The sequence below is a fragment of the Sphaeramia orbicularis genome, chromosome 19, assembly GCF_902148855.1.
Source record: "Sphaeramia orbicularis chromosome 19, fSphaOr1.1, whole genome shotgun sequence".
Taxonomy (NCBI): Eukaryota; Metazoa; Chordata; class Actinopteri; order Kurtiformes; family Apogonidae; genus Sphaeramia; species Sphaeramia orbicularis.
Window position 1 is genome coordinate 45,950,275 of NC_043975.1, and position 14,847 is coordinate 45,965,121.

A 14,847-nucleotide genomic window follows, 5' to 3' on the forward strand; every position below is an offset into this window, starting at 1 on the left:
CAGTGGAAACCCCCAGACCCACATAAACAACTGGAACCCATGGAACCCGGTCTGTAGACTTTAACTGTGACGTCACAACACGGTAGGTGGTGGACTTTAATGCACGAGCACCGCGAACAAACTGGGTTTAATGGTCCAGAAGATGAGCTGATGTCTGCAGAATGCACAAAGGAAACTTCAGCAGAGCACCGACTCAAACAGAAAACAGAACCCTAACCGGATTCGGCGGAGTTTCCCGTTTTTGTTCATGTTTTTTTTTTTGTTTTGTTTTGTTTTTGTTTTGTGTCCGCCGCCTTTTGATGCACGAGACGGAACAAAATGGAGGAGAGTGAGCCGCTGTGAAGCTGTTGGAGCTTCATTTCAGAGCCGTGTTTGGACCCTGGCTGGTCTTCACAAGGGGGTCAAGCTTTATTAACAGGCTTTGGACGCAGAGACACACGTAGGACCGGTCACCGAACACCGAAGGAGTTGAAGACACCGTGAAAACGGAAAGTGTAAAGTCACCTGTACTTGGATCAATGTAACCGGATGTGTCCTTCCAAAATAAAAGCGGAAAGTTCACCCCCAGCCTCTGAGATAAAATAGAATATTTAGAAGAAGCTTTTAAAGTGAATGGTTAAAATGAAAAGTGTTCAGACATGAGCGGCTCTGGGGATGCGGACCCCGGCCCCTCCGGGTCGTCTGGGTCCTGCTGGTCCTTCGGCCAGGGCAGCGCGGACACCGGCCTGGGTTTGTCCGCTGGAAGAGTCCTGCCCGGCCGCATCCGGTGCCTGTCTAACCCCGCCCCCCCCGGAAGACTGCCGTCCCTCAGAACCAGAGACATGACCCTGGGGGGGGCGTACAAGAAGCCCAAGGTAATAACAATAATAATAATAATAATAATAATAATAATAATAATAATAATAATAATGATAGTAGTAGTAGTAGTAATGATAATAATAGTGGTAGTAATAATAATAATAATAATGATAATAATAATAGTACTAGTAATAATATTAGTAGTAGTAATAATAATAATAATAATAATAATAATAACAGTAGTAGTAGTAATAATAATAATAATGATAGCAGTAGTAGTAATGATAGTAGTAGTAGTAATGATAATAATAGTGGTAGTAATAATAATCATAATAATAATAGTACTAATAATAATATTAGTAGTAGTAACAATAATAGTAGTAATAGTAATATTAATAATAATAATAATAATAATAGTAGTAGTAGTAGTAGTAGTAGTAATAATAATAGTATAGGGATGCACCGATACCACTTTTTTCCAGACCAAGTATGAGTACGAGTACTTCCATTTGAGTACTTGCGATACCGAGTACCAATACGAGTACTTAATAATCCCATTCCAGTTGTTAGTTTCTTTTGTAAATGTGCTTTATTGTCGTTGTCATTAGTCTGACTGGAACCAGGTGCTGTTACTGACATTTAATGTGTTGGAATGAGCGTTTGTCAATTAATCCACCAGGGGGCGCCGCTCTGAATTACTGAAATACTGGATAAATACCACAAAGAAGAGGAAAGTTTTATGAGAAGAAGAAAGTCAGTAATAGTAAACCTGTAGACAACAGAGGTAACACTACTGTGATACTAATATTGCAGCATTTTCGCTAGTAAGGTTTAAAAGCTTAGCTTCAGCAGGTAGAGAAAAGAGAAATGGGTGATAAGTTTGGTTGTCACTTCCGCTGGCGGTGGTCTGCACCGCTCCGTATCCCCAGTGGTTCCCGCTGGTATTCTCCGTCTAGGTACGCATCTGCCAGCACCTGGAAAACAGATGGAATGTACGCAGAGGACTGACAGAACACTGCGTCTGTATCTGTCTGTGTCTTTAATGTTACTTGCAGTCAGCGTTACTTTTATCACCGTCATTTATTTTGAAAAATCTCCACACTCTTCACACTCCCCACACATTACTCCACCTGCCGCACCTGCCGCACTGAACTGGGAATGTCACACAGCCATAAGTGGTGTCGGTGCATTTGTATGGGATTACTTTTACGAGTACGAGTACAAGTACACACACTGAGTATTGGAGCTAATGCCCGATATTCGTATCGGAATCGGTGCATCCCTATAATAGTAGAAGTAATAATAATATTAATAATAATAATAGTAGTAGTAATAATAATAATGATGATGATAATAATAATAATAATGTTAATAATAATGATAAGACAAGACACGGAGGTAAAAACATTCAAGTCCATCACTAAATACTTTAATTATAGAATTATTGTAATATAATTTAAGTTTTGATTTTGAATTTTGAAAAATACAACAATGTATTCAATTTAAAAATAAGTGTATATAAAGTTTTTTCAGGTTAAATATAATTTTGATTCACTTCAGTAATTCTTTTGAACAAATTTTAATTTTTCACCTTCACTTATATTTTAATTTTTGGGGTTTTATTTTTTTCAGATGCATGTTTTATCTTTTCAGATTCAGATTTTTTTTTTACGGTTTAAAATCTTATTATTTCATTTTCAGATCTTTTTTTGCTTTCAATTTTTTTTTTCACTTTCAGATCTCTGTTTCGCTTTCAGATCTCTTCTTTTCGCTTGTTCAACTTTTGGCCCTGATGTGGTGTGGAGGGCGTGGCCTCAACTGAGAGGGGCGTGGAATCATGAGTGACAGCATGACAAAAAGTCTCAAGAGATCTGAAACTGAAAAAAAAAGATTTGAAAGTGAGAAAAAGATCTGAAAGTAAAAAAATAAGATTGGAATCTAAAAAAAAAGGATCTGAATCTGAAAAGATAAAACATGCACCTGAAAAAAATAAAACCTCAAAAATTAAAATATATATGAAAGTGAAAAATGAAAATAAATAATTTATTCAAAAGAATTACTGAAGTGAATCAAAATTATATTTAACCTGAAAAAACTTTTCATACATTTATTTTTAATTTGAATACATTGTTGTATTTTTCAAAATTCAAGGTCAAAACTTCAATTTTCAGTTTCAAATTTAATTTTGTCATATACAAAACTTATGGTCCCAGATTGGCTCCATATTAATGGAGCAGAGGTTGCATTGACGTAGTTTTAGTTAAATTATCTTTGTTTCTTGTTTGATAGAAAACCTTTGAGCCAAATGTCCACGCTGTGAGGAAAAGCAAAGATGAGTAAGTAACGTCTGAGCTGCATTAAACAGCCTTTAAACGTCACGAGCAGCTTTAATAGTGGAAGTGTTTGACTTTATTTAGGTTAAAAGGAAAAATACAAACAGCATCGAAACCACAGAGAACGGAGAGAGAAGAAAAGAAGAGAGAGAAGAGAGAGAAGAGAGTGAGGAGGAGAGAGAGGCCTCCCACCATCCAGTCCCACTCCATATTTGAACAAGGTCCAGCAGACAGCAGCCGCAGACCAGGTGTGAAAGGGTTAATACTGATGAATGAGTGAACCAGACCAAGAATGAAAGGGTTAATACTGATGAACGAGTGAATGAACCAGACCAAGTATGAAAGGGTTAATACTGATGAGAATGAAAGGGTTAATACTGATGAATGAGTGAACCAGACCAAGAATGAAAGGGTTAATACTGATGAATGAGTGAACCAGACCAAGTATGAAAGGGTTAATACTGATGAACGAGTGAATGAACCAGACCAAGTATGAAAGGGTTAATACTGATGAATGAGTGAATGAACCAGACCAAGAATGAAAGGGTTAATACTGATGAATGAGTGAATGAACCGCTCCATCCTGTGTGTTCAGGTTGTCGAGGCGTGACCAATGTGCGTGACTCCACCTCCTCTTCTGTGTGTAAACTGGTGAAGAAGGAGTCTGAGGAGGATGAGGAGGAGATCCTAAATAAACTGCACAGGGATGATGTGAGTACACAAGCCTTACACATAAGCCTTTTTGAATAGGTACGTTTGTAGTCTAGTTTTAAAAGAGTCCAGGCTCTAAATTTCTCTGTCTTTTTCTGTATTTCTGTGTTTTTCTGTATTTCTGTCTTTTTCTGTATTTCTCTCGGCTCCACCGTTCAAACCAGTGTTAGATGGTTGAATGTTCCCTGTGCTTGATCTCCACAGTTCCCCATGAACCTGTAATCAAATATTTTTGTCTTGTGATGACACAGTTTTAATAAGTGTAACTGAGTTTGTACTCCTCAACCTGGACAAAGGTGATACTGACAAACAGGAATAAAACAGAGAATGTGTCTGAAAACAGAAGGATTCCAGCCTTTTCTGTCCAACTGGAACTAATGCACTATAACATGAACTTGATGTGTGGATCTGTTTTCAGATTCTTTTCATTGAATAGAACATCATCAGTGTTAAACATACACACTGTGACTGAAGTTACTCAGAAGTAACTAAGTAACAGAAGTACCCATGTGTCATCCTCCTCAGTCACAGACAGTATATTCATGTTCTTTGACTGTAGTAAAACAGGTGCAGCTTTAACTCCAGACAGAATATGAGTTTACAGGTGACCAATGACAGGCCCCGACAGGTGTCATCAATGGAAAAAACTGATGGAATGTAGGACAAGACGCTGACAGGATGAGTGGTGCTTTACTTTAGTGCAGCTCAGACAGCGGTCTGACCCTAAAACCACACAAACTGGTCTTAAACTGCAAAATCCTTCAGTTTATAGATGACCTGGATCTGGAGAACAGGTCCAAGCTGAAGCCCATCCAACTGCCGCTGTGCCGGTCTGTGGCCATGAAGAGTCCAGGTCTGAGCAGATCCTCCTGTAAGAGCCTCCTCCACTGTACAGTCCACATCAGACCACATCAGAGACCGCATCAGAGACCACATCAGAGACTGCATTAATGACCGCATCAAACCACATTAGAGACCCCATCAGAGACAACATCACAGTCCACATCAGACCACATCACAGTCCACATCAGACCACCTCAGTCCACCTCAGTCCACATCAGAGACCGCATCAGAGACCACATCAGAGACCACATCAGACCACATCAGAGACCGCCACAGAGACCACATCAGAGACTGCATTAAAGACCGCATCAAACCACATTAGAGACCCCACCAGAGACAACATCACAGTCCACATCAGACCACATCACAGTCCACATCAGACCACCTCAGTCCACATCAGAGACCGCATCAGAGACCGCATCAGAGACCACATCAGAGACCACATCAGACCACATCAGAGACCGCCACAGAGACCACATCACAGTCCGCATCAGACCACATCAGAGACCACCTCAGTCCACATCAGACCACATCAGTCCACCTCAGTCCACATCAGACCACCTCAGTCCACATCAGACCACATCAGAGACCGCATTAAAGACCACATCAGAGGCCCCATCAGAGACAACATCCAGTCCACATCAGACGACATCACAGTCCACATCAGTCCACCTCAGTCCACATCAGACTACATAAGAGACTGCATCAGAGACCACATCAGACCACATCAGAGACCGCCACAGAGACCACATCACAGTCCGCATCAGACCACATCAGAGACTGCATCAGAGACCACCTCAGTCCACCTCAGTCCACATCAGACCACATCAGTCCACCTCAGTCCACATCAGACCACATCAGACCACCTCAGTCCACATCAGTCCGCATCAGAGACCACATCAGAGACCGCATTAAAGACCACATCAGAGACCCCATCAGAGACAACATCACAGTCCACATCAATCCACATAAGAGACCGCATCAGAGACCACATCAGACCACATCAGAGACCGCCACAGAGACCACATCACAGTCCGCATCAGACCACATCAGAGACCACCTCAGTCCACATCAGACCACCTCAGTCCACATCAGACCACAGCTCTCTGCTCTTCTGTTCAGGTGTCTATGGTTCCGTTGTATGTGGTCCAGAGAACCCGCCTCCGCTCAGACCTCAGTCCACTGGAGGTCCGGGTCCAGCCGTCTGCGGCCGAACCGAGCCCAGACCACCTCAGCCGTCCTTGGTGGATCTGCTGCAGGAGCTCAGCCTGTCCGGATCAGAGGAGCTGTTCTTCATGCAGCTGCCGGACTGTATGCCCTTCAGAACCAAGAAGGAGACGCACAAGGAGATGCACAAGGAGAGGAGGACTGAAGACAAGAGACCTGGACATGTACACACACACTCACACAGACATGTACATATACACAGACATACACACACACAGACACCAACACGCACATACACATACACAAAGACACATACACAGACACAAGAAGACGTTTTTTCAGTTTCAGTTTTACATTCAGTTTAACTGGTTCTGACTGGTTCTAACTGGTTCTGACTGGTTCTAACTGGTTCTAATGTGTGTGTGACTGTGCAGGAAGTGGTGGCGAAGGAGGCGTGTCCTGTGCTGTCACAGTTCCCAGAGGGGTTTCTGGGTAAACTGCAGATCCGGAGGTCGGGATCGGTGGTGCTGAAGGTGGGAGAGGTGGTCATGGATGTGTCGGAGGGAGCGGCCTTCTCCTTCCTGCAGGTACTGACACCAGAACCAGAACCAGGTCCCATAGAACATGTGCAAGGTTTGGTGTCGGTTGTGTCCCAGCTGGACTTTTCTGACATGGTTCAATGGTCCTGACATGATGGAGTGTTCATGAAGGTGAAGCAGTGATTAACAACACTCATGTAGAAGAACAGCTTCATTTGACCCTGAACAAAGACAAACACACATCTACAGCTAAAGGAATAAAAGAAAAACACATCTACGACTAAAAGAATAAAAGAAAAACGCACATCTACGGCTAAAAGAGTAAAAGAAAAACGCACATCTACGGCTAAAAGAATAAAAGAAAAACGCATATCTAGTTAAAAGAATAAAAGAAAAACACACATCTACAGCTAAAGGAATAAAAGAAAAACACATCTACGACTAAAAGAATAAAAGAAAAACGCACATCTACGGCTAAAAGAGTAAAAGAAAAACGCACATCTACGGCTAAAAGAATAAAAGAAAAACGCATATCTACAGTTAAAATAACAAAAGAAAAACGCACATCTACAGCTAAAGGAATAAAAGAAAAACACATCTACGACTAATAGAATAAAAGAAAAACGCACATCTACGGCTAAAAGAGTAAAAGAAAAACGCACATCTACGGCTAAAAGAATAAAAGAAAAACGCATATCTAGTTAAAAGAATAAAAGAAAAACGCACATCTACAGCTAAAAGAATAAAAGAAAAACGCACATCTACGGCTAAAAGAATAAAAGAAAAACGCACATCTACAGCTAAAAGAATAAAAGAAAAACGCACACCTACGGCTAAAAGAATAAAAGAAAAACGCATATCTAGTTAAAAGAATAAAAGAAAAACACACATCTACAGCTAAAAGAATAAAAGAAAAACGCAAATCTACGGCTAAAAGAATAAAAGAAAAACGCACATCTACAGCTAAAAGAATAAAAGAAAAACGCACATCTACGGCTAAAAGAATAAAAGAAAAACGCATATCTAGTTAAAAGAATAAAAGAAAAACACACATCTACAGCTAAAAGAATAAAAGAAAAACGCACATCTACGGCTAAAAGATAAAAGAAAAACACATCTACGGCTAAAAGAATAAAAGAAAAACACATCTACGGCTAAAAGAATAAAAGAAAAACACACCCCTACGGCTAAAAGAATAAAAGAAAAACACATCTACGGCTAAAAGAATAAAAGAAAAACACACCCCTACGGCTAAAAGAATAAAAGAAAAACACATCTACAGCTAAAAGAATAAAAGAAAAACACACATCTACATTTAAAAGAATAAAAGACAAACACACATCTACGGCTAAAAGAATAAAAGACAAACACACATCTACGGCTAAAAGAATAAAAGAAAAACACACATCTACGGCTAAAAGAATAAAAGAAAAACACACATCTACGGCTAAAAGAATAAAAGAAAAACAAATCTACGGCTAAAAGAAAAACGCACATCTACGGCTAAAAGAATAAAAGAAAAATGCAAATCTACAGCTAAAAGATAAAAGAAAAACACACATCTACAGCTAAAAGAATAAAAGAAAAACGCACATCTAGGGCTAAAAGAATAAAAGAAAAACACACATCTACAGCTAAAAGAATAAAAGAAAAACACATCTACGGCTAAAAGAATAAAAGAAAAACGCAAATCTACGGCTAAAAGTTAAAAGAAAAACACATATCTACAGCTAAAAGAATAAAAGAAAAACACATCTACGGCTAAAAGAATAAAAGAAAAACACATCTACGGCTAAAAGAATAAAAGAAAAACGCAAATCTACGGCTAAAAGAATAAAAGAAAAACACACATCTACAGCTAAAAGAATAACAGAAAAACACATCTACGGCTAAAAGAATAAAAGAAAAACACATCTACGGCTAAAAGAGTAAAAGAAAAACGCACATCTACAGTTAAAAGAATAAAAGAAAAACGCACATCTACGGCTAAAAGAATAAAAGAAAAACACATCTACAGCTAAAAGAATAAAAGAAAAACACATCTACAGCTAAAAGAATAAAAGAAAAACACATCTACGGCTAAAAGAATAAAAGAAAAACACACATCTACATTTAAAAGAATAAAAGACAAACACACATCTACGGCTAAAAGAATAAAAGAAAAACACACATCTACATTTAAAAGAATAAAAGACAAACACATCTACGGCTAAAAGAATAAAAGAAAAACACATCTACAGCTAAAAGAATAAAAGAAAAACACACATCTACATTTAAAAGAATAAAAGACAAACACACATCTACGGCTAAAAGAATAAAAGAAAAACACACATCTACATTTAAAAGAATAAAAGACAAACACATCTACGGCTAAAAGAATAAAAGAAAAACACACCCCTACGGCTAAAAGAATAAAAGAAAAACACATCTACAGCTAAAAGAATAAAAGAAAAACACACATCTACATTTAAAAGAATAAAAGACAAACACACATCTACGGCTAAAAGAATAAAAGAAAAACACACATCTACATTTAAAAGAATAAAAGACAAACACATCTACGGCTAAAAGATAAAAGAAAAACACACATCTACAGCTAAAAGAATAAAAGAAAAACGCAAATCTACGGCTAAAAGAATAAGGGGGGGTTTCTGGGTAAACTGCAGATCCGGAGGTCGGGATCGGTGGTGCTGAAGGTGGGAGAGGTGGTCATGGATGTGTCGGAGGGAGCGGCCTTCTCCTTCCTGCAGGTACTGACACCAGAACCAGAACCAGGTCCCATAGAACATGTGCAAGGTTTGGTGTCGGTTGTGTCCCAGCTGGACTTTTCTGACATGGTTCAATGGTCCTGACATGATGGAGTGTTCATGAAGGTGAAGCAGTGATTAACAACACTCATGTAGAAGAACAGCTTCATTTGACCCTGAACAAAGACAAACACACATCTACAGCTAAAGGAATAAAAGAAAAACACATCTACGACTAAAAGAATAAAAGAAAAACGCACATCTACAGCTAAAAGAGTAAAAGAAAAACGCACATCTACGGCTAAAAGAATAAAAGAAAAACGCATATCTACAGTTAAAATAACAAAAGAAAAACGCACATCTACAGCTAAAGGAATAAAAGAAAAACACATCTACGACTAAAAGAATAAAAGAAAAACGCACATCTACGGCTAAAAGAGTAAAAGAAAAACGCACATCTACGGCTAAAAGAATAAAAGAAAAACGCATATCTAGTTAAAAGAATAAAAGAAAAACGCACATCTACAGCTAAAAGAATAAAAGAAAACGCACATCTACGGCTAAAAGAATAAAAGAAAAACGCACATCTACAGCTAAAAGAATAAAAGAAAAACGCATATCTAGTTAAAAGAATAAAAGAAAAACGCACATCTACAGCTAAAAGAATAAAAGAAAAACGCACATCTACGGCTAAAAGAATAAAAGAAAAACGCATATCTAGTTAAAAGAATAAAAGAAAAACACACATCTACAGCTAAAAGAATAAAAGAAAAACGCAAATCTACGGCTAAAAGAATAAAAGAAAAACGCACATCTACAGCTAAAAGAATAAAAGAAAAACGCACATCTACGGCTAAAAGAATAAAAGAAAAACGCATATCTAGTTAAAAGAATAAAAGAAAAACACACATCTACAGCTAAAAGAATAAAAGAAAAACGCACATCTACGGCTAAAAGATAAAAGAAAAACACATATCTACAGCTAAAAGAATAAAAGAAAAACACATCTACGGCTAAAAGAATAAAAGAAAAACACATCTACGGCTAAAAGAATAAAAGAAAAACACACCCCTACGGCTAAAAGAATAAAAGAAAAACACATCTACGGCTAAAAGAATAAAAGAAAAACACACCCCTACGGCTAAAAGAATAAAAGAAAAACACATCTACAGCTAAAAGAATAAAAGAAAAACACACATCTACATTTAAAAGAATAAAAGACAAACACACATCTACGGCTAAAAGAATAAAAGAAAAACACACATCTACAGCTAAAAGAATAAAAGAAAAACACACATCTACGGCTAAAAGAATAAAAGAAAAACAAATCTACGGCTAAAAGAAAAACGCACATCTACGGCTAAAAGAATAAAAGAAAAATGCAAATCTACAGCTAAAAGATAAAAGAAAAACACACATCTACAGCTAAAAGAATAAAAGAAAAACGCACATCTAGGGCTAAAAGAATAAAAGAAAAACACACATCTACAGCTAAAAGAATAAAAGAAAAACACATCTACGGCTAAAAGAATAAAAGAAAAACACACATCTACAGCTAAAAGAATAAAAGAAAAACGCAAATCTACGGCTAAAAGAATAAAAGAAAAACGCAAATCTACGGCTAAAAGAATAAAAGAAAAACGCACATCTACGGCTAAAAGATAAAAGAAAAACACATATCTACAGCTAAAAGAATAAAAGAAAAACACATCTACAGCTAAAAGAATAAAAGAAAAACGCAAATCTACGGCTAAAAGAATAAAAGAAAAACGCAAATCTACGGCTAAAAGAATAAAAGAAAAACACACATCTACAGCTAAAAGAATAACAGAAAAACACATCTACGGCTAAAAGAATAAAAGAAAAACACATCTACAGCTAAAAGAATAAAAGAAAAACACATCTACGGCTAAAAGAATAAAAGAAAAACACATCTACGGCTAAAAGAATAAAAGAAAAACACACCCCTACGGCTAAAAGAATAAAAGAAAAACACATCTACAGCTAAAAGAATAAAAGAAAAACACACATCTACATTTAAAAGAATAAAAGACAAACACATCTACGGCTAAAAGAATAAAAGAAAAACACACATCTACATTTAAAAGAATAAAAGACAAACACATCTACGGCTAAAAGATAAAAGAAAAACACACATCTACAGCTAAAAGAATAAAAGAAAAACGCAAATCTACGGCTAAAAGAATAAAAGAAAAACGCACATCTACGGCTAAAAGATAAAAGAAAAACACACATCTACAGCTAAAAGAATAAAAGAAAAACACATCTACGGCTAAAAGAATAAAAGAAAAACACATCTTCGGCTAAAAGAATAAAAGAAAAACACATCTACAGCTAAAAGAATAAAAGAAAAACACATCTTCGGCTAAAAGAATAAAAGAAAAACACACATCTACGGCTAAAAGAATAAAAGAAAAACACACATCTACAGCTAAAAGAATAAAAGAAAAACACACATCTACGGCTAAAAGAATAAAAGAAAAACACACATCTACGGCTGAAAGAATAAAAGAAAACACACATCTACGACTAACAGAATAAGCCCAACTGTCCCCGGTCTCGTTGTCCTTCCAGCTCATGTCTCAGTTGAACACACTCAGTGCTTTTGCAGTAAATCTGTTGGTGTTTGTTACAGGTGTCTGATCAGTTTGAAACACTGTCTGTGTGAACCATCAGCGTTACTATGGAAACCATGTCCTCTTCCTCTTTTGCAGCAACTGGTGTCTGTGCGTCTTTCTGACGGTCAGACTGGAGACATGATGGTCTTGGGAAACGTCCGTCACAAACTGGTTTTATCGCCGGACTTCCACACGTTCCTGCAACAAACGGCAGCGCAACAGCAGCAACAATCCTGACAACGGACATGCTAAGGACACCCTAAGGACATGCTAAGGACACCCTAAGGACATGCTAAGGACATGCTAAGGACACACTACGTACACACTACGTACACACTAAGGACACCCTGAGGACACGTTAAGGACACACTGATACTACAGACACATGATACTATGGACACACTGATGTGATGTGGTGATCAGTGTGATACTTTGCAGATCTGTCCCTAGGACAGTGGTTCTTAACCTGGGTTCGATCGAACCCTAGGGGTTCGGTGAGTCAGTCTCAGGGGTTCGGTGGAGGTCAAGACACACACTCTACTCATTAGTCGGGTGTGTGTGTTGGGCTAGGTCCGTGTATGTAAACAAACGGCTTCGGAGACTCTTTCTCTGATTGACATCCAATATACGCGGTGTATTGTTGTTGCTTATAGCACTACAACACATCCGGAAGTGTTTATAATCTCTTCCACTCGTCAGACGATGAATTATTTGAGTATTTTCCACATCGTTGTTATGACTTTTGCTACTTCCTGTTAACCACGGAGGCAGCCATGTGTAGCGTTTGTTTACATTTTTCGGTCACTGCACTGGTCAGTTACAATCATGTGACGACCGACGCACCGTCGCGGATGGAGAAATCGTATTACGCTAAAGCCGAGCTAGTGCCGTAATAAAACAACGATCACAAAAATACTGAAGGAGTAACGAGAACTTTTTTTTGATACACTACATGCAATTATCTTTTTTGGTAGTATTAAAAAAGGTCATGTCTTTGTGAAAAGGTATGTAATTTGTTGTGAGTTCATGCACTGTATTGGTTTTGTTCTTTGAACACAGTTATGTTAATGTACAGTTCATTTTGTGCACCAGTAAAACATATACCTGTGTCTTGAATTTGAAAAAAATCACATTTTATTTTTTAATAAAGAAGGGTTCGGTGAAAGCGCATATGAAACTGCTGGGGTTCAGTACCTCCAACAAGGTTAAGAACCACTGCCCTAGGAGTTGAATGTCTTGTAAATAGAAGAGAATCCAACAGCAGGGTTCTCACTTGGATTTTTTCACAGCGTAGGGGCACCATGTGGCAAGTGATGTTGCTGGGTGGGCGTCAGACAATACCAAGGCACACAAAAGGGTGTTAATTATATTGTTCTCATTTCCTGTCTGCAGCGCTTTGCACCCAAGACAAAGGAATATATTTTTTCAAATTCAAATCTCGTTATCATTATGCTGGACGATCACACACACACACAAAAAAACACCGCTACGCTGGTTGAAAGACAGCGTCGCGGGTCAAATCTCAGCATCGAGGCCCTGACGTTCAATGACGCTAGCGAGAACCCTGAACAGGATCAGTCCTTTCACATCATGTTCACTGGACTGGATGAAGCGTCCTGTTGTGTTCATCAAACACCAGTTATTTATCCTGTCCCAGTATCAGTCCAAAGTCAGTTGACTGTACTTTCTTACATGTGAAGTGTTGTAGTTTTGTCTTATGCAGTAATAGTTCTCCTCTGTGTTCGGTGTTTGTACAGACACATTAGCCTGTGTTATTCTTTTGACTCATTCTGTCTTTTATACAGCGTTAAAGGTCATATAGAAACATCCTTGTAGAAAAGTGTATTTAATGTTTATTCAATAAAGACAGTACAAAGAAAACAGAGTAGAGCTAAATACATTCTACAGCAGAATTAACGGTCAATACTGGAAATGACTAAACAAACACTGGCTGGATCGGTTAGAGCTGTACTTGGAACTGGTCTTTATTTGAAACTAAACTTAAACCTTTTTCATAGTGGGCTCATTAGAGAAGGAAGAGAAAAGGTGTTAATGATTGAATGAACTCAGGCTTTTTCATCAACATGTACTTGGACCGGGTCAGAACCCACAGTTTGGTCACTGGGGTGTTCTTCTCTGACTTGCTTTGAAAAGTGAAATCACTGGAAATAGTATGAACATCTACTACACAAATCTACATTGTTTTACTAATGAGGAAAAAGGTTGTTTTTTGAATAACATGTACTTAACTTTATCATACACATTTCTACTGTAAATGACAACAGTGTATTAGGGCTACTTAAGAAAAAAAATACACTTGTCACAACAGGAATAAAGTCAATATTTAACGAGGAGAAAGTCGTAGTTTTAAAAAACTCATTTAACGAGGATAAAGTCGTTATTTAACGAGAATAGTCGTTAATTAACAAGAATAAAGTTGTAGTTTTAAAAAACTCATTTAACAAGTATAAAGTTAATTAACAAGAATAAAGTCGTTTTAAAAAACTCATTTAACAAGAATAAAGTTGCTAATTAACAAGAATAAAGTCATTTAATGAGAATAAAGTCATAGTTTTAAAAAACTCATTATTTAATGAGAATAAAGTCGTTAACAAAAATAAAGTCTTTGATTAACGAGAATAAAGTCATTATTTAACGAGAATAAAGTCGTACTTTTATGAGATTAAACTCGTAATATTTTGAAAATTCGACAGTTTCTGGTTTTACAGTGAAGGCAACAAACAAAGCAGTAGCTTTCCCTTCTGTTGGACTCAAAAAGTAGGAGTAGAATCCTCAGTTTGTTCAGAAACACTAAACCCTCTGTATAGTTCTCTGCTGTTTCCACTGATAGCCCTACAGCTGACCACTTCAACAGTTTCTCCTCCACAGAAGAGGCAGTTTGCTACAAATCAGTACTTACAACAAACCCAAACGTGTGCAAACTCACTTTAAAGTCCTTATACTAATGTGTTGATGGGAGGATAGACTCAGTATTTGGCCTTTGTGCCTAACCCCCAAATGAAAGGAGAACTGCACTAAATGTTCCAAGTTCTACATTAGTCAATGAGTG

At 37.7% G+C, this 14,847-nt stretch overlaps 1 protein-coding gene across 4 annotated transcripts; it reads left to right on the top strand.

Moving 5' to 3' along the window:
• Positions 1-282: 282 nt before the first annotated feature.
• LOC115439526 (DNA-directed RNA polymerase III subunit RPC4-like) lies at positions 283-12,305 on the top strand. 4 transcript variants are annotated; one of them, XM_030163368.1, is made up of 9 exons: positions 283-854; positions 3,088-3,134; positions 3,216-3,379; positions 3,727-3,842; positions 4,608-4,713; positions 5,808-6,076; positions 6,287-6,355; positions 9,058-9,141; positions 11,874-12,305. In XM_030163368.1, exons 1-9 carry the CDS (start codon positions 639-641, stop codon positions 12,012-12,014), a joined length of 1,212 nt encoding a protein of 403 aa, XP_030019228.1. In that variant the 5' UTR covers positions 283-638; the 3' UTR covers positions 12,015-12,305. The 4 variants fall into 4 exon arrangements, with proteins under 4 accessions (XP_030019228.1, XP_030019230.1, XP_030019229.1 ...); XM_030163370.1 differs by having other exon boundaries at positions 11,877-12,305; XM_030163369.1 differs by lacking the exon at positions 9,058-9,141 and having other exon boundaries at positions 6,287-6,439.
• Positions 12,306-14,847: the final 2,542 nt, after the last annotated feature.

Coding starts and splice junctions, on each gene's coding strand:
- LOC115439526 (XM_030163369.1), top strand. CDS start 639: ATGAGCGGCTCTGGGGATGCGGACCCCGGCCCCTCCGGGTCGTCTGGG. Junction 855..3,087: donor GGGCGTACAAGAAGCCCAAG/GTAATAACAATA, acceptor CTTGTTTGATAG/AAAACCTTTGAGCCAAATGT. Junction 4,714..5,807: donor AGGTCTGAGCAGATCCTCCT/GTAAGAGCCTCC, acceptor TCTTCTGTTCAG/GTGTCTATGGTTCCGTTGTA.